This window comes from Apium graveolens, chromosome 10 (genome assembly GCF_009905375.1).
Source record: "Apium graveolens cultivar Ventura chromosome 10, ASM990537v1, whole genome shotgun sequence".
NCBI lineage: Eukaryota > Viridiplantae > Streptophyta > Magnoliopsida > Apiales > Apiaceae > Apium > Apium graveolens.
In genome coordinates this window covers 86,054,561-86,080,561 of record NC_133656.1, presented here as the reverse complement: position 1 = coordinate 86,080,561, position 26,001 = coordinate 86,054,561, and the positions used below count along the sequence as shown (strand labels likewise).

General features: G+C 33.6%; 2 protein-coding genes and 1 long non-coding RNA gene across 4 annotated transcripts; 1 reads left to right on the top strand and 2 right to left on the bottom strand.

Moving 5' to 3' along the window:
* Positions 1–15,036: 15,036 nt before the first annotated feature.
* LOC141690720 (phosphatidylinositol/phosphatidylcholine transfer protein SFH5-like) lies at positions 15,037–16,810 on the bottom strand. The gene is made up of 7 exons (XM_074495496.1): positions 16,739–16,810; positions 16,247–16,429; positions 15,793–15,897; positions 15,633–15,682; positions 15,434–15,473; positions 15,261–15,350; positions 15,037–15,156 (listed from the first exon to the last, which is right to left on the bottom strand). Exons 1-7 carry the CDS (start codon positions 16,808–16,810, stop codon positions 15,037–15,039), a joined length of 660 nt encoding a protein of 219 aa, XP_074351597.1.
* A 2,278-nt stretch (positions 16,811–19,088) lies between these two features.
* LOC141693719 (large ribosomal subunit protein eL43) lies at positions 19,089–21,461 on the top strand. Its single transcript, XM_074498879.1, has 5 exons — positions 19,089–19,204; positions 20,174–20,213; positions 20,881–20,969; positions 21,072–21,154; positions 21,256–21,461. Exons 1-5 carry the CDS (start codon positions 19,202–19,204, stop codon positions 21,317–21,319), a joined length of 279 nt encoding a protein of 92 aa, XP_074354980.1. The 5' UTR covers positions 19,089–19,201; the 3' UTR covers positions 21,320–21,461.
* Positions 21,462–22,735: 1,274 nt separating this feature from the next.
* Positions 22,736–24,879, bottom strand: LOC141689000 (uncharacterized). Of its 2 annotated transcripts, none has more exons than XR_012562212.1 (4): positions 24,662–24,879; positions 24,221–24,363; positions 23,139–23,557; positions 22,736–23,049 (listed from the first exon to the last, which is right to left on the bottom strand). It is a non-coding gene; the product is annotated as an uncharacterized LOC141689000 (long non-coding RNA). The 2 variants fall into 2 exon arrangements; XR_012562213.1 differs by having other exon boundaries at positions 23,139–23,469; positions 24,662–24,878.
* Positions 24,880–26,001: the final 1,122 nt, after the last annotated feature.

Genomic DNA, 26,001 nt, shown 5'->3' with positions numbered 1-26,001 from the left:
GAGAGGTTACACACACAAAGGATGAGTTGACGGAAACAAGAGTTTCGACCATTTTAAGGTCAGATTCGACTGTTCAAGGTTCGTTAGTGGACCAATTGCCTTTACAGGTGTTAGGAGAGGATACTGATCCAAAAGCCATATGTCAGTGGTCAGTGTCTACCTCCCCAGGCTTAAATCCCCTGGATGCATCTGCGGATAGTGGATCTGACATAGGTGCAGATCGGCAACTTGTTGACAATGATTCAGATATTACCTGATGAGTCACAAGGAAATGTCTTCACAGACATTAGAAGGGAACCTTGATCTTTATGCTAAATTCTTTGGATCATTGTTTACCTTCCCAGAATTCAAATCTGGAACCCTAAAAGGGAAACTAGCAACTTGTAGATTATGACTCAGATTCATCTGACGAGTTTAACAAGGATGGGGATTTGTGAACTCCCATTGCACCACCTGTGACCTCCTTAAAGGATGGCTAAGGTGATTTTCCTTGCAGGTACAGCTGATTTTTGGAGCTATGAGAGGAGTGATACACTTGTGAGATTGAGTGTAAACACGAGTGGAGAGAAGAGTGAAACACATGTGAGGTACACTAAAACACAATCACACACTCACAGTAAGGAAGAAAGAGAAACTACTTGTTATTTCTTTTCCATCCAAGTGAAATATGAGAACTCCTTCAGACGACGGCATACATTCCTTCTTTAAGGGGGAGATAAAAGCTTAAGAAATAGTTTGGAGGATTCCTCAACTAAGGGGGAGAAATAGCAGGGAGGAAGAAAAAGATCCTACATGTACACTACACCACACCATTGTTGTTTCTAACTACGGATCCTATTGTACGGGAGAGGTGGTAAACACAAGGTGATTTTCTGATAAGGGAAGAAGCTGTTAGGGGAGTACCATTGATTTTTATCTGCGGATCCTATTGTACGGGAGAGGTGGTAAAACGAAGGTGATCTTCTTTAATCAGTTGATTCTCATAGGGGGAGAAGCAAGAGATATGGGCTTCTCAACAGGAAATGTGGTTGTACAAATGAAGATGGAACTACTTGAAGATATGTTCAGTCTAGAGGAACATCTACTTGGAATCTGGAAAATGTTAAATCTAGTCCAGAACTTTTCTACTATTTACTTTGCATGTATATTTATATCTTTTTCTTATTTGTTAGTTGAGTTATCCTCTAGGTATTTGTGTGTTATTGTCTAACAAACAAATAGGGGGAGATTGTAAGTCATATGTCATAGCCTATTTGTATATTCGAGGATTCAACTCAACTCAAATAAGAATGTAATAAGTAAATAGTGGATCGACCGTCAGAGAGATCTCGCAAAGTAATATCTGTCAAAGGATTCAGAGACAAGGTTCATCTACAGACTTGAGGAATTAATTCACTGGAAGAAGTTCAAGAAATTGATCATGCCTCAGTGATATAAGTCAAGATTGTGGATTTAATCAAGTGACAGAGATCTCGTCAGAGTATCATTAATTACAAGGATTTAATCTGAAGAAAATCAAAGTGTCAGAGTCAAGACATGAAGAAACGTCACGGAAGTTAGTCACTCATGAACCAGACAGTACATCGAGTGTCAACGTTGAAGTGATGGAATTGATTCATAATTTTCAGTGATTTTCAGAAGATTTGCAGAAGAATGGTTGCTGCTCAAGACTAGAATTAATTCTCTATTAATTAATTAAGTCATCTAATTTAATTAAGAAAATAAATTATATCTGTGAAGAATAATTTATTTATTAATTGAATTAATTGATTAATTAATTCTGATTTAATTTTAGGAATTTTAGGAATTTTCAGAAGTTTAATTGGATTAAATTTAAGCTTTAAATCAGCAAGACAATTGAAAATGAACTAGCATGACAATCAGGATTGTCATACCGATTGTCATGCTAGGCCATTTTACATTGTCTCACCGAAAGTCACTCTAGGATTCTGATTGTCTTGCTAGTTCATTCTGATTGTCTTGCTAGTTCATTCTGATTGTCTTGCTAGTTCATTCAGATTGTCTTGCTAGTTCATTCTCAATTGTCCTACCGAAAGTCATACAAGCTAAAGGATTGTCATGCCAATTCAATTCAACTCAGCTGATTTATTAAATAGAAGCAGAGAGCAGCAAATCAAAGAGAACTCAATCATTCAAACAAATAGACAAGAACAAAGAGCAGCCGCCTCTGAAAAATATAACATCCTTCATCTGCTTTATTCAAAATCATAATTTCTAGATTGTAATGTTAAATCTAATCCACTAGAAATCTTTATCTTGTTCTTGTATATCAATCTAGCGGATTAAAATCCCTAGAACTTAATCTCAAATCGCGTTTAGCATTTGATTCTAATTATTGCAAAAATAGAAAAAGTTCATGTCGAATTTATTCTAGATTTGTGATAATTGATTTGAGATTAATACCTTGTAATCGATACAGTTGTTGTAACACATTTCAAGTTTAATAATATTTTTATTTAACTTGAATTTTGTTTCACATTTTTTATTCCGCATTTTATTCGATTATTTGGTAACGTTTGTATTCAACCCCCCTTCTACAAACTCATTGGGACCCAACATTCCACATCTGAGGCTGAATACATATTTGCTGGAAGTTGTTGTGCTCAAGTGCTTTGGATTAGAAATCAGCTAATGGACTATGGCCTAGTGTTACACAAAATTCCAATTATGTGTGACAATACTAGTGCTATATCTATTGTGGCTAATCCAGTCAATCATTCTAGAACAAAGCACATTGATATAAGGTACCTTTTTATTAGAGAACATGCTACAAATGGTACCATAGAGCTCATTTTTGTTCCAACAGAAAAACAATTAGCTGACATTTATACTAAACCTTTGGATGAAGCAACTTTCACTAGACTTGTAGGTGAAATTGGAATGCTTAATTCTTCATCCTAAGGCAAGAACTCAGCTAGTGTTTTGTAGCAGATTAATTTCTAATAAATCAAAATTCATTTGAGTAATTAGAGATTAACTAAAATATGAATTATAAATATTTCAGAAATCTCTGCATATTTATTTTTCAAAATCCAAAATTTAGCTTGGAATATTTCAATTTAAGAAAACTGTCTAAATGTTGATTTACATTGTCAATATGTAAAATTAGCACAAGGCAGAATCAAAGTGATCAAGAGTATATAGAGAACTTAGACTTATCGACAAGTTATTTTAAGACTTCTTGAGTGAGTTATCGATAAGTCAATTTTCTGACTTCTCGATGGACTTCTTGATAAGCTTTATTATGACTTATCTATAAGTTATTATAGAGTTCTCTATAAGTATTAACTCACAGAGTTATCTACAAGTATAATTTTAGACTTATAAATAACTCAGTACTGAAATAATTTAATTCAATAAATTATTTTGGTAAATTACTCATGATAAATTTATTCAGATTTTATTTGGATTTATTCAAATAAAAATTGGGAACAATTCAGTCCACTTTGGACAAACTGAGTATTTATTTGACATCTCGACAAGTCAGTTGTAGTTCTCTAAAAGAGTAAATTAAAATGACTTCTCGATATGTAATTCTCTATTCAAAATGACTTCTCGATAAGAAAATTCCAAACATTTATTTTTGAGTTCTCGATAAGTTATTTGCTTTTACTATAAATACCCAGACATCTCGACATACACATACTTACGCCTTCGAGAACTCTAAGTGACCTAGAAGTTTCAAATCAAAACTGATTTCTCTCTCGTTTCGAACTCTTTCTTTTCAATTTTTCTTACCCACTAAACTTCATACTCCTCTCAATGGCATCAAACATTATTGTACCCTTTATCCCAAAAGAAACCAACTTTCTTGCATTTCTGGATGCAAATCAAGCTCCTGAAGCTTTCAAAAGCTTTATGAAATTTCTGTCTGAAACATACTTTGTGGGAGCTCTAACTGCTAATCATGTATTCTACTTAGATGTGTTGGATTTCTGGAATACAGCAGTGATAAGAACAGTTGTGCATGAGAACCAGGTTGCATCAATTGTGATAAACTATACAATCAAGGGCTAACAGGTGGAGATTTTTGAGAATGATGTCAACATGGCATTAGGCATACCTACTGACAAGCTGGTGGAGGCTCCAACTCAGGATGAACTTTATGAATTCATGGACTTCATCAATTACTCTGAAAAGATTAATCTGGCAAGCATGAACAAGAAGAACCTGAGGAGGGAATGGTATTTTCTCATTGATTCAGTGATAAGAGTTTTCACCTGCAGAAAGTCTGGGTTTGACAACATCTCTAGTGTTGTCCAGAAGCTGGTCTACTCAATGGCTCGCAACAAACAGATCAATGTAGGACACTACATATTGGAGAAATTTAGCACCAGGCTAACAATGTCATTAGCATCAAGAGGTAAGGAAATATTTCTTCCTAGATTCATTATGTCTGCTTTGAACTATAAAGTAAATGACATACATTTGATAGATGGTGTAGAGAGATCATTAATAGACAATTGTAAGCAAGTGTCCAAAATTCTATTTGGATCACTAGTTACAAAGAACAAGGTAACTGTAAGTCTCAAAATCACTCCATTCATGATGGAGAGGTTTAAAACTTACCCTTACCCACATGAGGACAAATGCTCAATCTAGTACATCAATGGTCCCTGAACCTGTGGAAGTACAAACGCAGGAACATCAACAGGGACCTTCCAATGCTGAGACCCATTCTTCTATACCTATAGCTGCTAGGAAGACAACCACTTCATCCTCTCAAAAGGGTGAAGTGAGTAAAAAGAAGAGAAAGCAGGCACCCTTACCAATTATAAATGAGAGTAGTGAGGAACAGACAGAACCTGAGTCACCCTTGGTCAAAAGAAAACCAAAAAAGGCTAAAAACTTAGAGCTAACCACTCAAGCCACCTCTGTATCCTCTAAAAAGGATGTAGTTGTAAACAAGGGACAAAAGCAAATTCTAGAGGCACCCTCTCAAAAGGATGTCTCTATTGAAAAAGCATTAGCCCAAATGCACCTTGTACAGAGTCTGCACAACCATCACTTGAACAAATACAATTGTAAGGAAGGAGAAACAAGGATGGCACACACAAGGAGAGCACATCCCTTGAAGCTCCCTCATCTATTCAAGGAGAGATGCCAACACTCACTTCTGAACAATAAATTCTTATTTCTAAAATTTCTTCTTCTTACACAGCACTTGAATCTAATCCTCAAGTGCAACCCCACTCAAGTGACTTGGTTCAAGAAACCTTTCTCACCACCCAGAAACCAAATTTAGATGGTGAGAGGCTACTAGCTGGGGTAGACCTTGATGACACCATCACAAATATGGGGGATTAATCAGTTTTTACTGAAGACCCCATGGTAGTTACTGATGCACATTCATGTGCAAATCAGTCTTCACAGATTGTAAGGTTTGAGGGTAGTACTCCTGAGGGGGAGCTATCTAAATCCTCTCCAATTCAATTAGAGGTTCCTGTCACAGGAACAAATCCCCTCAAAACCCTAGCTGAAATTGCATTAACAATTGATGTTGGGAGTATAATTGCCAATGACCCTGCTTTGGGAGAGGCAAGAACATCACATTCATGTGACAGTGCTTTGCAAGAAGCACAAGGGTTTGAGGCCGTGCACATGATAGTAACCCAGTCAAATCCCCTCCAATTCAATTGGAGGTTCCCACCACAAGTGGAGAACAACACCCTGTCATAACCACAGAGCAATCAGTGAGTAAAACTGTGACTCCAGTCACAGGTGGTTCTGTCACACTATCTCCTTCTCACCCATCAACCAACCTTCCACTTCTCAACCACAAAAACCTCACCTCATCTCCTAATGGCTACAAGAAGCTGCATCTCAACCTTCCAAAGTTGATGATCTAATGGTTGACCAACTTGGTGGCCTTGCTCAAATATCACAGCAGCTTCTCACATCCAATATGTTAAATCAAGACTACCAGGTCATCATGCTATCCTACCAGACAGATGTTGAAGAACAACATGCTAAAATTGTTGATAAAGCTGGTCAGGATGCAAACTGTGATGCATGGCTGGATAGGGAGTTCTCAATTGAAATGGATGTTGTGCTAGCTAAATTCAGGGAAGAGTATATAACCATCTTGGGGAGCAATGCTAGATCCTTATCCCCACAGGAAGTATATGATGCAGTAAATGAAGTATACAAGGCTCAAATCAAAGCTTTCCATAACTTTGGAAAAGCACTTCAAATCACTCTAACTGGGCATCAAGACAAGATAATGAAGATGGTTAGAGAAAATATGGATCAAATCATTCTCTCACAGACAGAGATCAAGAATAAATTCATAACATTTGCTGATCAAATGTCTAGGTATGATCTTAGTTGAGTGAAATCTAGTGTCAAAAATCTAAGAACCTCATTAATAGCTCTGCATGACCAAGTTCAAAAACATATCACTCACTCCAATGACTCAAGACTGAAGCAGGATTAGATGCACTCTAGCAGATACACTCCTTCAGCCTTGCTCATGGAAGAAGTTAAGAAGCTGTGCATGATACTTTTGGGGTCTTTACTTCCTCCACATCTCAATTCTCATCAACCATGCAAATTCAAGAACTTCAACAGCAAGTCTCTTCTCTCCAAATCTCAAATGACTCACTAAGTGCACAAGTACATGCTCTCACATCTTTGGTGCAGAGTCAACAAACAGACATCAAAACCCTGATGGACTCTCACAAGCATCTCCAAATACAGAATTATGTGGCTTTGGGAGCCATCATGGGGAAGCTCAACATATCATTGCCCTCATTTCCTGAAGCTATAAGGCCAGAATTACCAACTCCCCTACGCATGCATGTTTCCAAGACTAAGGAGAGATTGAAGCTAGGATTCAACAATCCAAGGATGCTGGTAAATATAAATCTAAGGAGCTTATCACATCAACTCAGCATGGTCAAAGTTCTTCACAAGCTCAACAATTCCAAGATGTGGGAAAAAAATAGACTCAAAAAGGCTACAGAAGGACCAAATCAAGATCAAGAATTCAGTGAAGTTCTTGTAGTCCTGAGGATGTCTCTTCAAAACAACTATATCACCTACAAAAGATCATTGGCCAGGAACATCAACTCCAGTGGTTGTGAGAATTGATAACTATTTAGAAAAGAGGATTGTTGTGAATATCAATGATGCTGGTGTGGACAGATGTCTCCATGTGTCTCTTCCAAATCTCAAAACCTTAAGAGCATCTGAGCTGGATGTAGTGATTGACAAGGTACATGTGGTCATCACAGAGGACACCCAATTGCTTCATGAACTAAAAAATGCTCAAATAGATATTTTTCCTGAAGCTTATCTATATCCAAACAAGGGGGTGACCTACATCTACTCTCAGACCAAGAAATGCAAGATCTTCAATATTCCTAAGAACTGTGTTAGAGGAAATATGAGGTTGATTATGACACTTCAATCTGATTTGAAATGCAAAAAGAACAAGAAAATTGAAAGTGAAGAAATGATCAGAATTCTTGAAATGTATCTTAAAAATGCTGACACCAGGTTGCCAACCTCACAATTCAATTTAAAAGATGACAAGGATGATGATGAGCAGAAGCATGATGAGCAAAAACCTTCTGGCTCAAATCCAAGTCAATATTCTAGAGCAACTGGCAACAAAGAAAAGGAGAAAAAAAGAGATGAAAAGAAGAAGGAAGATGAGAGGAAGAAAGGGGATGAAAGAAGGAAGATGGCTCAGGACCACAAAAATAATCCCTAACAATCCAAATTAACCAAGCTCAACCCACTAAAGCTTTTAGCTCAAAACTCAACCATCCTTCACCTCAAAGCCAAAATTCTTATATAAGCCAACTGCAAACTCTTTTCTCAAAATCCCAATCAATACCAGCCAGACTAGCCTAAAGAAAATCTAAAACCTACCTTCATTTGAACCACCAACCAAGATCCACTTCAAATATGTTGGGAGAAAAACAAAGCAACTGCAAGTTACTAAAAGATCTCTCTGGAATTGTTATGATCAATCTGAATTTCTGCCACTAAATTGGTGCCTCACGGATGAAGAATATTTTCAACAGCTAGCTGAAGAAATAGTCAGATTCTGGGTTGTATCATATACAGAAATCAAAATTTATTATGATGATGGCTCTTTCACTTTACTTGGAAGCAACCTAATGGACACACTTACAACCACAGAATTCAAAAGAGTGATCAGTTTGATGAAGGATAAAGATACAATCACAAGGTTCTGGAGAGCTGTATATTGTGTATGGGTGAAAGAAAGAGATGAGAAAATTGTAAGGGCAAAGGCTGAAAAGGAAGAAAGAGATAGGAAGTATGCAGAAGAACTTGCAAGGATTGAGAAAAGATCAAATGAGCTTAAAGCAAAAAGGATGAGCAGACTTTCCAAAAATGGACATTTTCTGAAAATAAAAGTTGGCAGATTCTCCAGATTTAGAGCTGGTTACTTAAATGGTTATTCATTAGATGAGTTGCTCAAGCTTGTGAAAGCTTTAAGAGGAACTGAAATTATAAAAGAAATGGAAGTGTTAGTAACTCTTAAGGATCACATTAGTAAGGAGTCAGGCTATGAAGATTTTATGTAATGAATGCCTTGTTAAAACTTTTATAACCACTCAATGTTAAAGATTGTATTTCTGTCAATTTTTGTTGTAAAGATTTATTGTTCATTGTAGCTTGGGGTTAGTCTTGTCAACAGACATGAATTTGTGATAAGCAATCTTCTCACAAATTGGGGGAGATTGTTGTGCAAGATATGCCTGTACTATAACAAGACTAAGTCAAATTGACAACCCTAAGTAAGTTGTATGATAATCTAAGTTTGCATTTTGTATTGTATCACTTAAGTATGTAAAAGTGTAAATAGATTAAACTGGAGTATTTTTCTGTAAACAGTCTCAAGCCTAAGAATAAACTCTGGAAGAAGATCATGAAGATCATGCCTCAGAGACAATGTGAAGAAGCTTGGAGTTGAATAAATCTATTTTGGGAAAAACATTCTAAGTCAAGAAATCTACAAGTCACAGATTAAGTCTTATAAAGAAGTCATTCGAGAACTCCAAAATGACTTATCGAGAAGTCAAGAAAAGCTTATAGAGAAGTCTCAGAGATATCGATAAGCCAAAATGAAGACATGAAGATTGGAGATATCGATAAGTCTAATTATCATTAGAGATCTCTAAGATATCGATAAGTCAAAATATCACTAGAGATCTTTGAGATATCGATAAGTCTAATTATCACCAGAGATCTCTAAGATACCGACAAGTCATTTCTTCACTAGAGAACTCAGAGATATCGATAAGCTAAAATGAAGACATGAAGATTAGAGACCTCGACAAGCCAAATTCTCTTATAGAGAACTCAGAGACTTCAATAAGTCAAAACAACTATAGAGTAATAAGATATCTCGATAAGCCATTACACTTATCGAGATGTCGAGTTCTCTATATAACAAACTGGAGATCTCGATGTAAAACTCAAGTACAGAATGCAGAACAATTAAATATCCAAGATTATTAATCAACAAACAAATCAATCACTAATTTGAAAAGTCTACAAAAAGCAGTTTGAAGAGTACAAGATCAAATGCCAAGATTAACTAACAAAGTAAAGTCACAAACATGCACGATTTACAAAGATACAGTAAGCCATAAATAGAAAGTTTTAGTTAACTTAAAGTAGGGTTTAGTACATGCTATTGCATGCTGTGCAAAACCAGTGTTTAATGCTCTATAAAGTAAATACTGGATGCTTTTGTATTGAATTGTAACAAATAGATCTAAAAATCTTGTAACTCTCAAGAGAGAAGCTGAGTTCTTTATCAACAAAGAACTCAAAAATTTGTAGCAAGACATACTCGACTTTAATATAAAATTAAGTGAGTTTTGAAATATAGTGTGTTCATGTGAATGTTTTATTATTCTTGTTAAAACATATCATCTCTACAGTAAGATTACTTTGTTTACCATCCATAACAGTTCAAAAAACTTAAAATTAATCCAAAAGACATTCACCCCCTCTGTGTTGTATTCATTACCTAACAGATGCACGATAAACATGATTGAATTATGAGTATTCTTTTGGGTCGCTTTGAAAATTTTCAAATCGATTTGATTGAAGTAGATTGCAAAAATGTTTTCAACAACTAACCTGATCCATAGACACCACTATATATAATTATTCGGTTATAATCTAAAGAATCATACATTATATTCCATAATATTTATGATAATTAACTTAAAGACTAGCGTAAAAACTTGTGCGACGCACGACCTTGTATATATATCCAAATAATTTCTCGGGCGAACTTGCACGAATACTGAAATTATTTTAAAATATGAAATATATAATTTTGAATTTATTTTACATTCGGATAGCAATTTTTATAATATTGCATATAACTTTCATGAATAGTATTTTTTTGATTTAATTAGATTTCATAAATTTTATATAAATAATTATACAAATAAAGGTTACTAGTGAATTGTCTTACTTCTTTTCTTTTCATACATACTATTAGAGTACGATGAACTCATGTGGTACAAGTTTATTTTTTTTGTCTCAGGATTTGATCTGTTGGATTGAAAAAAATTAAAGACAAAAAAATGTAGGTAAATTCGTCATTAATTAATCTCACCCTCAATACTTAACAGTTGGATTAAGTAAGAAGTTTTATAAATGCGATTAGAGTCAAGTAAATTAAAAATCTTAAAGCTAATAAGGAATGGAATGACATTTCATTTTTGAAGATAATAACAAATGATACATACACTCAGAAAAGTATCTTAATAAGAAATAATTAGGACGAACCGAGGTATAAAACTGATTATTATAAAATTAAATAAAACTTTCATCAACACTGATTTTCTTATTAAAAAATAAACTTAATATTGAATAATAGAAACACCACGTATACTATATTACTTATATTATGTCAAATTTTAATATTTCATATTTGTATCATTACCTGACTAATCCATATATGTGTTCAAGACTCGCTTGACTTAGTCGATATGTTACTCTCTCTCATTCCAAGAGGTCGGTTCATTTCTTGAAAGAAAAAAATAACCGCAATAACTGCATAATCAACATGCACAATAGTGGAAATAATTTTTTTATAGATTCGCACTCTTTACCTAAAAGAGACTTCCGACTTTTCAAAATTCATTTTTTTCCCGGTGATGTTTCATATTTCTTGAAATTTTAAACTATTTTTTAGCATTTTTGTCGATTAGCTCTAGCAAAAACAACCTACGAATGAACAATGGATAATGTATGACCTTAAAGGGATGACTTTAGTTCCGTGCATTAATTTTCTGAAAATTATTTATTCATGGTATTAAGTAAGAGTCCCTCCGTTCCAACAATGTAAATAATTTTTTTGTTGATATTACATTTAAATATAAATATTTTAAACAAAAATTGCTAAATGTCCTAAATCAGTTTCCAAAAGAGATTCCAAATATTACATACATGGTTTCATGGGTTACAGTGCAATTTATAATAATGAAGACTCTTACTTTCACAAAATATTTACCAATAAAGATATCTCTACACACCAAGTTATCAATAACACGTCATTTGAGAACACGTATTGATACTCAATTTTGTACATTTAGTATTAAACATATTTTTCTTTTAGTATGTTGAAATGATAACACTAAATTAACTCATCAATTATATTTATTTTTTTCTTAATATCCGTCCCCACATAATCCACTTAATCATCACTAAGTTAACTTTTTTTTTTGACTTAATTGCACTTTGTTAGCTTGAACTTCAATTGTTTGCACGAAAATGACTAAATCTTTATTAGTGCTAGATTGATGGCTGATTTTGGAATTTTTCAGTATTTTGGAAGCTCCGCATCCCTCCCTTAAGTTGACCATTAAATGTTAACGGGTGTATGAGTTTCTTCTGTTTTCTTAATTAATAAAAATAAAAAAATCACCAAAAATCTGGAAATTCTCCCAAATTAGGGTTCTTGATAGTATTTACCCATCGAAGACGACATATTGGTGTTATTGATCTCAGATTTTGACGTTGCCGTAATTAAACTGAATTCCAAGGCATAATCTATCTAATACCAAAGGAGAAAGAACTATTTTGATTTTTTCGATTTAGTTTTTTTCATCGAATTGAGGGTTTCAATTTCAGTTTTTTTGTTGAATTTATTAATGTAGATAGTTAGATCAACAAATCTATTCATATGATTATCATGGTTGTTTGTGCATAATTTTGAGTCATCGGGTTTCGTATATTTTCTTCGGTGATCTTCATTATTTTGATCGATTGTTAATGTTTGAGGCGTTTAATGAGTATAGTAGTTTTGTATCATGTTATTGAGTAATATCCTTTTAGGTCTATTGAGTTTGGATCTGATTCGAGTGTTTCCTGTTTGGCTCAAAGGACTTCGTTCGAATTTTGAGCAGAACTGATGATTTATTAATTTTTATTAATTAAAAAAAATAAAATTACACGATACAATCATTAATATTAAACGAGGCAACTAACGGAAGGGACACAAAACTATTAAAATATCAAGAAATTCAACAAATGGCCATCACTTTAGCACAAATAAAGATTTAGCTATTTTGTGCAAAAATGTTAAAGTTTAAGCAAACAAAGTGTAATTAATAGCCCATTTGTTAATTGATGAATGAATTCCCCTGAACTGAACTAGTTGGTATTTGTTGTTCAGACTGTTTGATCAAATTTTGATTTAGTTGAACGACTCACACTACGTGAAAAACTGGAATAGATATCGGTTATTAGCCGATGTAAAAAAAAATCCTGACCGATGTCTTCGTCGGTGTAGAGAAAGGTCCCCCCCTTTGACATCGATTTTTAGCCGATGTAAAACATAGCTTTCCACATCCGTTTTTTTTAAAAATGATGTTTATTAAGACTATTAACATCACCCCCGTTTAAAAACTGATGTTAAAGATTAACATAGACATCGATTTTTAGCCGATGTCTATACTTTACAACGGTTGTTCATTCAACCGACGTTAAAACACATTTTACACATCAGTTAGTAACCGATGTAAAAAGTATATAATCTTTCTTAAGGTCAAATACATCGGTTTTGAACCGTTGTCTAAAGTATATAATTTATGTTAAAATCAAAGACATCGGTTCAAAACTGTTGTTTATTTGATTTAACATCAGTTTGGAATTGCTTTGCCTGATGTTATTGAGTTGTATATACATCAGTTTTGGGTACAAAAGAACACAATATGCCTGTTATTTTTTATTAGCATAGACATCGGTTTTTACATTTTCAGTGATGTGTATTATTCACATATTCAACTAGCCAAAAATTACCAATCGCAAACCAATCACAAACCAAACCAATCGCAAACCAAAACTATCAAAACTGAAATTGACTAATCGCAAACCAAAACTGAACTACTAAAAGCTTTTTAGCTATATATCAAGCACCAAACAAGCACGGAAATGCAACAAAACTTATATAATAACTTGCAAATCATCCAACAAAAGTTATAACAATCATTTAAACAAGTCAGACTGAATATCCATAATTCATGATCTGCCATAACTAGTCTAATTACGCAAGTCATTTCCAGCAAAGCGTGGTACTATACCACGCTGCTTTGATCTGTTAAAAAATGAAGAAATAAAAATGTTTAAAAAAATAAGTGCAATACTATACTAAATTTCAGAGATAGCAAGAAACCCGTACTTCATCTTCCTCCAAACCAATATATCCTTTCGTTGAGCTTCTAATGCATCCACACGGCGGACAGCAGCATTTAGTAAATCATCTCTCTTTCTTGGCATTGAGCTTGACCTGTCCAGCAACAAGTTTACCTTTCTCTCTAGCTCATGAATTTTTGGGACAGGATCAGAGTGCCTCTTTTCTCCAAAGGAGTCAGTAGTTTGGGGATCATAACGTTCTTCGATATCTACTAAATCACGAGTCCGTGTTAAAGATTTCAGGGCTGAAATTGCAGGTGCACATATCCTGTTCATCTGAGATATTATTGAGCAGATAAAAGGGAAAATTCCCATGTAGACGAAAATAAGTGCAGTATAGAATGAAGCAAGAAGTCTTCTCAATGCTGATGCTCTTGGCAAATGAAGCCCTTCTGCATACCATTGTAAAAAATTTAAAATGTAAAATATGAAGCCCTTCTGCATAGCATTGTAAGATTTTTAAAATGTATAATATGGTCTATACTATAGACGGAAAACCCGGCTGAATTGAACAATGATGAACATTTACAGCATGGGCAATGGCTCATCAGGCATTACATAAAACTAAAAAGCGTGCGGTGTTAATGTTGGGATAATTGGAGATCTTTCTTCAGAATCATCAAATTTCTCACTCACTAGTGCGGATAAGAGACTTTTAAGTATCATGTACATAGCCATCATGCATAGTTGAATTTCTCGCTCACTAGTGCAGATACAAGACTTTTCTCTACATGAAGCTTATTTATTTATTTATTTTGAAGGAAGTACTCAACTTTGTACGAAGTGTGCTAGAAAACCATTGCAAAGGGGGGGGGGGTAAATACGTTGTAAACACAACATCTTGAGGCTTGATTATAGTGGTGATTGAATTGGTTGTGGTACAAGTTGCATTTAAAACTATTTTAAGCCTTATACGCACATGAGCATACCCACAAGTTCAGATGCTAGCTTCACAATCTATAAGAATTGTATACAGTAGAAATTATATGATAACAATAAACAGCAAAATAAAATAATGAAAACTCAAGGGGATAGTTTTCTGACCTTTCGAAGTGTGGGATACTTGAAGAGATTCTCCTGCCTTCGCTTTTTCATTAATAGTCCGATACAACAAATCAACCTCATAGTCAGGGAGGCCCTCATCCTGGCAGACAGTCCTAACCACTTGCACTAACAACAATTTTTATAAGCATTTTAACTGAATGAGAACAAATTGAAGCATACTTAGCTTCAGAAAGCCTTTCATATCCCCTTGAAGGAATTAATTAGCTTAATATGCCTCAATGATTAACAAAAGTTCATTATTTATAATGATGATCATACTTGATCCCTTGCAGGTATCAGTTTTTGTTCTGGAAGCTGCTTCTTCTTTTTAGGATCAGTGATCTCCGGACCTACAGCTCCTGACTCGGTCATGGATATGCCCTTCCCTATCACCTTAGCACCATTATTTCAATTTTAATATTCAAAATCTCCCAGTAGTAAAAAAAAGAGTAGAAGTTTTTAGCGAGCACAAAGTAACATGGTAAAGTAAAGCATACCTGTGGATAACAGAGGTTGCCCCTACCTGTTATTGTAAAATCACCTTTTACTGTGCTTCCTATATGTCTAGAACTTTGTTCCTCAATGCACTGATCCATGTGTATGAAAAATAATATGAGGTTTGGAATATACCAAATTAAGAAATACAAATATGGAAAGAGTGTCTCCTTACCTTTAATACATTAGGATCATTCCATGGCCCTTTATCGGATCTTAAACAGCCTCATTGATCCATACACGTACAACAACCACCTAGAAACTCTGGTAACTCGCTAACAACAAGTATCCGCAGTAGGTGAAGAATGATTAGACTACTAAATGTGAAGAAGTTGGACAAACAACATATGCAACCAGGATTATATGTAAGTTACCTCTTGTCTATCACCTCAAGCAATTTGTTCTGATATTTTTTGCCAAGAACCTGACGACAACGAAACATATAAGTTATACAATGAGAGAGAACAAGATATATGGGGAAAAAAAATTATTCTAGCAGTTTAACATTTGAAAGAAATGAACTCCCCTACATGCCTGAATTTTGGTGAGGGTTTTAGGATCAACGTATCTTTTACAAATGATATTCCAGGCCATCCAAAAGACATGACCAGCATTTATAATAAACATCTGATGAAGTGTCTGCATAAATTTTTTTTACAATAAATATCCGAAAACAGATTAAAATCACGTAATGATTACAGACCACTTGACAGAATTTCTTATATTATATACTTCAGGATAATATTTCGTGTCGATCAACCTCATCTTATCCATAACGTCTCCGATAGAACCAGCAAACTTATTTGGGTCTTGAATGAGAAGATACCAAAAGCATGTGATAAAAAAGCTAATGTAACAACACTAAAACTTGGCTATGTATTTCTGTATAAATAATGAAAAGGAAAATACCGCTCCTTGAACATCTAAAATGACTTGAATCTATATTCCTTCTTGCAGATATCGAGCATGCTGGAAACTTTATTAAAACCTTTTTTTCAAAGTCCTGCACATGATACTTCTCCAGGCGATCCCAAGTTGTCACATGCATAAGCTTACTTGCGTCAACTTTACCTACTCTTTCGATGTAAACATGTCTTCCTTCCTTATCAACGCCATGGTGGCCATGACAATAATATTTTCGAACTTCATCTAACTCCACAAAATTAAAATCCTGATAAAGACATCAACATATACATTTAGAAATACCGGAGAACTCTCAAGTCCTTGGGGTGAGAATTCATGATACAAACTACAGGATTGATATCATACTATAATAGAATTAAGTAACAAGTCAATGTAATAGGAAAACTAAGTTTATCTGGTTATGTGAAATATTCTTTGGCAGGGGCCTTGAAAACACATTTTCTTGGTATTTTCTTGGTATAAGGTAAATACTTGGCTACGGTATCGTCGCCACAAACTGGACAACACATATCCTCAAAATCATTAACATCTCTTCTATATTTCACTAATTTTATACCTTTTTTAACAAATATCTAATTAAGCTTGTGAACTTGTTCTCAAGCTCATACACAACACAATTGCCATCCATAAATTGCACAGTTTATATAAATAAAAAAAATTATAAAGCCCCATATCAGCACAAACAGACAATCAAAACAGAAAGAGGATTACTAAAATACATACACATTTTAAAACATACAATCAAAAAAGAAAGAGGATTACAATCATTTTAAATAACATTAGCACAAATATATCAACAAAGCCCATTTCACACAAGTAAAAATAATGCATACACATCAATTCACAAAGATACACAAATTCAGTAATAATCTAACTATAAGACACACACACACTAACCTAAAGTCCCAAAAAATCAAATTTAATTGAAAATACACTTACAAATTAGGGTTCGATTTCGGTGAAACAGAGCTCGATTTGTGTAAAAGTTGCTTGATTCGGGTTGTATGAACACTTCTCAGGGCTGCATGTCAACCTTCTTGCTCGATCTGTAATTAGAAGGTTTAACTTTGTTTTAGGGCTTGTTACGGGTAGAGGTGAAAGAGAGGGGAGAGTGATAGTTGAGAGGTGAGAGATGGAGACGGAGATGGAGAGAGAGAGAGAGAGAAGTCGGGGAGGGAGAATGTACCGAGAGAGAGAGGCCGGTGAGGGAGAGCAGTGAGAGAGAAGGGGGGAAATGAATTTTGTTTAAGTAAAAATTTCCCCCGTGTTTTTTTAGTTGTAAAGGGGGAACAATTTGTTTCGTGTTTTTTTAATTTTTTAAAAAGCAGTTATATACAACGGTCGGCCATGAAACTGATGTGAATAATGTTGTTTCACATCGGTTTGAGAGCAATTGATGTCAAAAATTGTTTTTACATCGATTTTTTTGTAACTGATGTAAAAAGTGTGATGTCTATTCCAGTTTTTCACGTAGTGTCATAATCTTCTCGATAATTTTTGGATGAATCAATAAAAAAATTGTAGTCTTAGCAAAAGGGCGAGATAAAGGTGAGGGCCGAAGAAGGCATTGACTTGAAGGGGACTTACCTGTAAGTGATATCTAGTAAACTACCTTATGTGTGATGCAAGGTTTTCTTACTCTGTGTCGGAACCATTCATGGCTTTCACAAATCATCTCTGTTCTATTATTTTTAATCGCCTCACTAAAAATAGAGTAGAATTAGTCATCAATTTTTACAGCCTACTTATCTTATTATTTTCACTAGTTTAAACTCAATTATCTTTTCTTAACACATAAAATACATTATATCTGACAATAACTTCTCACATAAGTTTTTAGTCAAAAAAATAATTTTTATTTTTTTTAATTCTTTTGATTATCATTACAATGATTACTGATATCAGATGGAAACAACGTAATAAATTAACAAAGTGTATAATATAGAGCATGATAAACTTATGAAGTAAATTAATTAAATATTATGAATTTAGTATTTGTTAATTTAATCACTCAGAATTTTTTATATTAATTTAACAAACAATATCACTTATTCAACATTCAGATTTATTATTCGTTTAGTATTTAACCATTCAGAAATTATTATTTAAATTTAACAAATGAACTCTAAGGGGTCATTTGTTAACAGGTGAACGGGAGGGGATGAACTGAACTATTCTATAGGTTGTTGTTCAGATTGTTTGAGTAGGCTGAGTAACTTTGGAAAATCTGGACGATCGGGAAAAATCTTCTGGACCATTGCCCCTTTATTTTTTATCTGAATAGTTTATTCACGTGATATTCTAAGCTGCCTTATGTATAATGCTTGCAAAATTTTCATTAGCATTTATTTTGGAATAAAAAATGTTTAATCTTTCTTTTGTAACATCCTTTATTTAATTGCAGATTTTTTTATTTTATTATATGACCACTAAATGTCTAAGTACGTAATTAAATAAATAAATATAATTTAACACCGCAAATTAACTTTTCCTTTCAAAATATTTAATTAATTTATTTACATTTAACATTATTATGTTAAAAATTATAATAACTTTAGACAATTCATATTATAATTTTATTATTATTATTATTAGGTTGGATCAATTAAATTTTAACCAAATTTGAAAAGAAATGATAAGTAGATTTCATCATTCAAAAATATAAAATTTGTTTATCAAACGATCCCATTCATTTATGATTCAAATATCACTCGTCCAGAAATCTTAACTATCCCGAAAATCTTATTCAGATTTAAGAAATGAGCCCTAAGTCTTTTTTTTTGTTTATTTTTTTTAAAAGTCTTTTTTTTTTCAATTTGGGGCAGTTTACAAATGTGGGCCGGATCTTAAATTAAATAAAATAACATGAATCTCAAACTTTGATGAACTGGGCTTTGCCAAAAGCCTACCACAAACACAGACAGACAGAGCCATACATATTTAGTCCATATAGCTGGCTCACTTACAAATTATTTACAGAAATTAGGGTTTGTTGCCTCAGCTACATCGTTTCCACCTCATGGTACTTTCTCACCCTTGCAGTATGCTCTGTTTGTTTCTGTTCGTATATGTGTTTATATCTGTTTAATGTATAATTTTGTTGCTTCTCTCTCTCTCTCTGTGTGTGTCATGTGTGTGTAATTGTTAATGAATGTCACAGTGGTTGTTTAAATTTTAAGTCTGGAAATGTTAAAAAAAATTGATTATTTGTGATTTAATTGTGAATACATACTGTAAATATTTCAGATTTTTTGATTAATTTTGATAATTGGTTTATAAGTTGTAAATGATCTGTAATTAAAGAAATCAAATTTGTTTGATTAGACAGTCATCTCAGTTCGATAAGTTTCGATCATTATGGACTGCATTAGTGTCCTTCCCCTGTGTCAAGACTCAAGAGCAGCTGCTGTATTTTTAATAAGGGTTGTAGTCGCGTCTTTAGACCTTGTATGCTCCAATGGGTACTCAAACTAGTCATGTTGACTCTGTCTTCCTTAGCTTTTATGGTGGTGGTGCAGGGGATTAATCATAAAATGTTCATAGTGAAGATTAAAAAACTTTGAAGTTCGATGATTTAACTGATAGGCTCACTTCTTGAATTTGAAATGTAAAATTTAATTTTGATCGTTTAGTGTGAAATGTTTGTGTATGTTGTAAATTTATTCGGTAAGAAATATGGAGTGTGCAATAGATTAATTAATAGGTTTAAGTTTGTTAATTCAATTGGTTAAGATTAAAAACTATGCAGGGTCAACATTAAATTTAAGCATTTATATACCATTGCAAGTTTGTTGGAGTCAATTGCACCCTGCAGCCACCAATGTGGCTGAAGGTGCAGTCACTCATACTTTTGTAAGTTTAGGCTCTACAACAGAGTACCTGTCAAATATTTTCACGTGTCAATTTTTATTTATCGCTATAATGTTGTTCATTTTGCAAAATCCTATCTTAACTTCTCATTCTCATTGTATTTTCCCTAATCACATTGTAGACTAAGAGAACCAAGAAGGCGGGTATTGTTGGAAAATATGGTATGTTTAAGTTACTTATTTAATGTAGCCTTTAGTAAGTGATTGTTTCTGATTATGTATGTTAGATAGGCATTTCAGAAACAGTTTTTTGTTGTTGGGTGAAACTTGTACTTGAGGTTAATGTTAGCACATAGAAGTGCACAACTCTTATATGCTTATTTTGGATAACTTGATGTAGTAGTGGCTAATCACTGACCTGTTGTAATCATGCAATGCAAAGTACATCCAGTATAACTTCTTTGTTAAAATCTGACATGCATATGGTTCTAAATCATGGAGCTGCATGCGGTTTGTTACCGGGACTCGGTTAGAGGAATCCAATATGGATACATGTCCAAGTGTCAGACTCGGCAATATCTTGAAAAATTTATATGTTTTTTGGCCTAAAATAAACATCGAAGTCTTGATTGTCCATGTTCGAGTGTCAAGTGTCCAACATGGGTGCTTGAGGAAAAATGAAGAGTCCGCATAACATAGGCCATCGGTTGAATTTTTATTTATCCTTATGGCACAAGATAGTGAAAGCTTTCTGCACCTTTTGCTTGGTTCTGCTTTCTATTTTGTAGACTTGAAGTTTACTTATTTAATGTACTGTGATGCTTCTCATGGTTTCCATCTATCTATATCTCTTTTTTTTAGCTTAGTTATAAGTTATTGTTTAATTTAGGTACCCGTTATGGTGCCAGTTTACGCAAGCAGATTAAAAAAATGGAGGTTTCACAACACAGCAGATATTTCTGTGAATTTTGTGGAAAGGTTTGTCTCTCTTATCCTCGAGTTTATCCAGAAAAGAACCCTTGACGCTTAATCTACTATTATGTGGTGCAAGGTCTAATCTTAATGTTTCTTGTTGCACAGTATGCAGTGAAGAGGAAGGCTGTTGGCATCTGGGGATGTAAAGATTGTGGCAAGGTCAAAGCAGGCGGTGCTTATACATTGAAGTACAATTGGTTTTAAAGCATATATTAACTATATTGACCCTCCAAACAGTTTCTTATTTAATTTCCATGTTCTAATGCTTTACTTTTTGTGATTCTGTCAGCACTGCTGCTGCTGTGACAGTTAGGAGTACCATCCGGAGGCTAAGGGAGCAGACTGAGAGTTAAATCTTCTGCAGAAGCGTGAGTCCGTGGTCAATGCTGCTGATCAAACAATTACCTTCTCTTATTTGTTCCCCTTCCCCTCCCTTACGTTTTTTCTTACAAAGACACCTTTTGGAACTAATGACCAACTTTTGGCTTGGACAAATCTCTTTATATCTGTTAATTGCCTGGATGTGTGTATTTGTGTCTTCATAGCATGTTCCCTAACAAACTAATGTCTTTTTCTGTGAAATTAAACAGTAAACTCCGAATGAACTAATAGTTGCAACACACAAAAGTAGTTTGTCGCAGAACACACAGAATATAGTTTTGCAGAGCAGACAGTTTTTTGTATTGTTTGCTGATTTTTTTTTGTTTATATTCTTCTGAAACAATCAATGTCCATTTTAGTTGTGTTCATTAGATACAGTTCTTGTTACTGTTTTCCGATGAACTACGGAACATAAACCTTATTAAAGACGAGGTGTTATTAAGCAAACCTATGCCTTATTTTTTTATTCACTGGTGCTCTTAATTCATGTGCTGCAACAACCAATAGGCACAAGAAAACCTTTACATTTTGCCCATTATTGAGATCACCTCATCAGGAACAACCCATCTGAATCGGGGCACAAAACGTTGATTGGCATACACAGAAACTTGTAAGTTGTACATAGACTATGCCACTATTTTTTGCAAAATAAGGAAATTCATGAAGGCTCCGACTTAGCGTCCGAGTATGTCATAATAGAGGGTGATGTATAATTTTTAGGAACAAGTAAACATGGAATAAAAAAAAAAGTAACTCAACAACAAGAAGTAAATTTGAACAATTAAGAAATGACACTAAAAAAAAGTTGATACAATATCCATACCGAGGAAAAAGTGAAGAAAGGTGATAAAGTATAACAACTGAGCCTTAAGAGTGAACTCAAGTGCACTAATTTTGGTTTGGCAGTGTATTGGGCTAATGGTAGAGTCTAATTCTGGTCCATGGGCTTATTGCATTTCTAACTATCTTATATTCTAGTCTGTAGCTCTGCAATTTCAAGCCTTTCACTCTAATTGTTGCCAACACTGCTGCTACAAAACGATTCGTTAGCCCTTTCTCTTCACATTCTTTTACAACCAACGATTTTATCACCCTTTTACAGATATGATTATAGTGTAATGGTATAATTATATTTTGATTTTGAAGTAGGGAGTTGTGTCAAAATTGTATCCATACAATTATTTGTATACTATTATTTTAATAATAATATATAAAATATCATATTATTCAATATTCTAGTTTGTATTATATTTGAATCAAAATAATTTAGATTGCGTTTGGAAATGCGAATTTCATTTCAAATAGTGGAATTCAATTCTAGGAATTCAATTCAGGAATTTCAAATTAAAATATTCTGTTTGGTAACTATAATAATTTCAAATTCTGGATTTCAAATTCCAATAATGTTTGGCAACGACTAGAATTTCATTTGAAAATTCAATTTAACAATACATCCAAAAAACATTTAAAATACATTTCAAATACATATTCTCCGGAGATGCATGATCTTCGTAAACTACTCATTTCTACCGACCATTTTCAAATCCAAATCTAATGACGACCTTTTTCAATGCTAATTATACGCCAACCTTGTCCAAGGCCTTCTTACCCTTCTTGACCTCGGTCAAAAACTGATCCAGACCAAATAAATCTGCTTCTTCCGGTTCCTTCACAATGTAATAGTCCTGACATGGCTGATCAGCTGTGACCAAAACTATAAATTATAAGACCTCAAGTTGACAGGACAATATAGAAAAAGGCATGCAAAAACAGGAAAAATATTATATTTACCTTGATCAATAGTGAAACTGGACACATAGGTTGCAAGACCATTGATTAGAAGTCCAGCAAGGAAGGGAAGACCATGTCCACTGTCTAAAACTGCTTTTAAGTAATTACAGAAAAATATCCATCCCCGGGTCTCTGAGCTGCAGTTCTATCTGACGATGGGCATTTGAGTGAACATACCATCCTCCCAGGACCTCTCGAGTTTACCAAATTAAACTTGTACGAGATCTGTCCTTCAAAGTTTCCTGCAGGAACTTGGGGACTTATTTGCTTGCTTGCAAAACGATGGTCACCTCTACTGCTTGATGGCTTTGCACCACTGTGCGTAGGCTTGCTATCATTGGGAATGAAGTTGGTTCCAAGAAAATATGAATTGCATCGAAGTCATAATTTATACATCAGTCTCACCATAAATATAATTTCTGCGAAGATAATTTTTTCAGTGATGATATATTTCCTTGTATATACTACCATTACTATCATCATTGAACATCTAAGATCAGTATGCTAAATGCAAAATCAAGATTAAATCATATCACAACTCCATTCTTTCCAGATTCCATAACACCATATATGCATATATCAATATACTCCAATCTCACGAAGGAAAGAGAAGAAAGAAAAATTAAAATTTAATAGATATGTCCAGGAAAATCTATTGTATCACTTTAATCGCATGCTACACCTTACACATTATTACACCAAGCAATTAATTTGTATTACTAGTATGAAAATGCCTCCCTGGAATAGTGAGATCAATTAAGATAGTTTTAATTTATTTTTTAAGGTCTCCCAGAAATGTTACAATTTTAGTCCAAATGTACTAGCTATTGTATATGCTGACCTAGTAAAGGTGATAAAATGAAATTAAAACTGAACTACAATACATTCTTTTTGTTACAATTTGTAAACTTGAAGTCTAGAACAAATGGATCACACACTTTGAAATAACAGAGCACTGCAGCAGTCTATAGACATAAGATTTCTATAATCGGGACACTAGGCAGACTATCTCTACACGAAAATATAATAATGCCTCTAAAACTAAATCACAAATATTGCATCAGTATTGAACAGACGTATACCTCTGTACTAGGAATCACTAGTATGTTCTTAAAACGTAGTCCCGCTAGTTTTAGCAGGTGGAAGAAGTTTCTCAAAGCTGCCATAGCTTGGATCAAATTTTTCGCTCAAAATGCTAAATCCCCCTACATTGGCCTCAAACCAACTCCAAAAAACAAAACAAACCAAAATCAATGCAAAAAATAGAATTACAAGCATAAGAATTAAGAAATTATCTCTAATTTAAATCTCAACACAACACTTCACAGGAAAATTTTACATATTAGCAGTCCAAAAAAAACTAAATTTTACAAAAAAATCATACATAATAGCAATAAAAAATAAAAAACATAAACTAATTATTCAAAGACCCAATGTTATGCTCCAAACCTAAAAAGAGCTTCATATAAAATACTTAATCAATTAGCTATTGTATTTATATATAGATGCAAATAAATCCATACCTAGAAGTGGAGGTATCGCCTATCGAAAATGGATGAACGAAAGAGAGGGATGGAGTAGACAGACAGAGACGGGGAGAGTTGAGAGAGATAGAGTCGAGAGGAAAGAGAGAGGAGCGAGAGAGATTAAATCGAGAAGAGAGAGGAGCGAGAGAGATTAAATCGAGGAGAGAGAGAGAGAGGTGGAGACCGGAGAGAGCCGGTCGGAGATTTTAATTTCAAATAACACCTTTTAAATTATTATTTCAAATTCTAAGTAAATGGACTTTATTTTAAATAGTTGGAATTTGGGTCAAATCCAAATCCTTAATCAATCCAAACAGGAAATTTAATTCAAATTCAGCATTTTAAATGAAATGCCGCTATCCAAACAGGTGTTTAGTATAATTATATTTCATGACTATTATCTATTAAAGTAAGTAGAAAATATAAAATAACTTAAAACTATTTAATTTATATATATTAAAATATAATTAATAAATTAACTAATATGTAAAAGTTAATAAGTTAATATTATATTTTAAAAACATTTAAACTGATGTATAGTATAGTGAGGCCAATAATATTTTGACCTAAATTTTGACCACATATCAGGCTACTGTTATACAAATTTAGACCAAAATCAATTCAAATTTAGGCCAACAAATCATTCTTGAAGATGGCGAAAGGCTCCGATTCCAATTTAACCTTAACCTCTATTTGGATTGATTTCCCAGCTACCCTGCCAACCCTTTATTTCAATTGCTTGCTTTTGGACTTATAAAACAGCTTAGCAAATTTAGAAAATTAAAAAATTTAGAAGATAATTAATTTTAGCAGGGGAATTTTTTTTTTTAATTCCAAGAATTTCTTTTAATTTTCTTCGGTTTTAATCAAATTCCCTACCTGGAATTTGTATGTGCGAAGATGCCAGTATGGAATCACCATTTCTGGTTTTCTTGGGCTCTATAATCTTAATATGTAATAATCCGGACTATTCGAACTATTAATTATAAATCAAATATAATATACATACACTTAATCAATGCAAAATTTATTATAAAGATTGTTTTTACAAAAGAACAACAACAAAGCTGATCTAAAATTCTTTTGGGTATAATCCTGACTACACAGCAACAATAGACAGTTATATATATAATAACAAGAACAAGGCAAATAACCAAATAACCAACTAACGAAACAAAACACGAAGACAATAACAAACTATAAAGACTGTAATTGAAAAAGAAAGTAAAGAAAATTTATCTCTTATCGCTTTCCAAATTCTGATAAGAAGAAGAACACAAAGCTGAGTCGCCAAACCCTTCAAGAGGACTTAACTATTCTTGAAGAGATTATTGCCC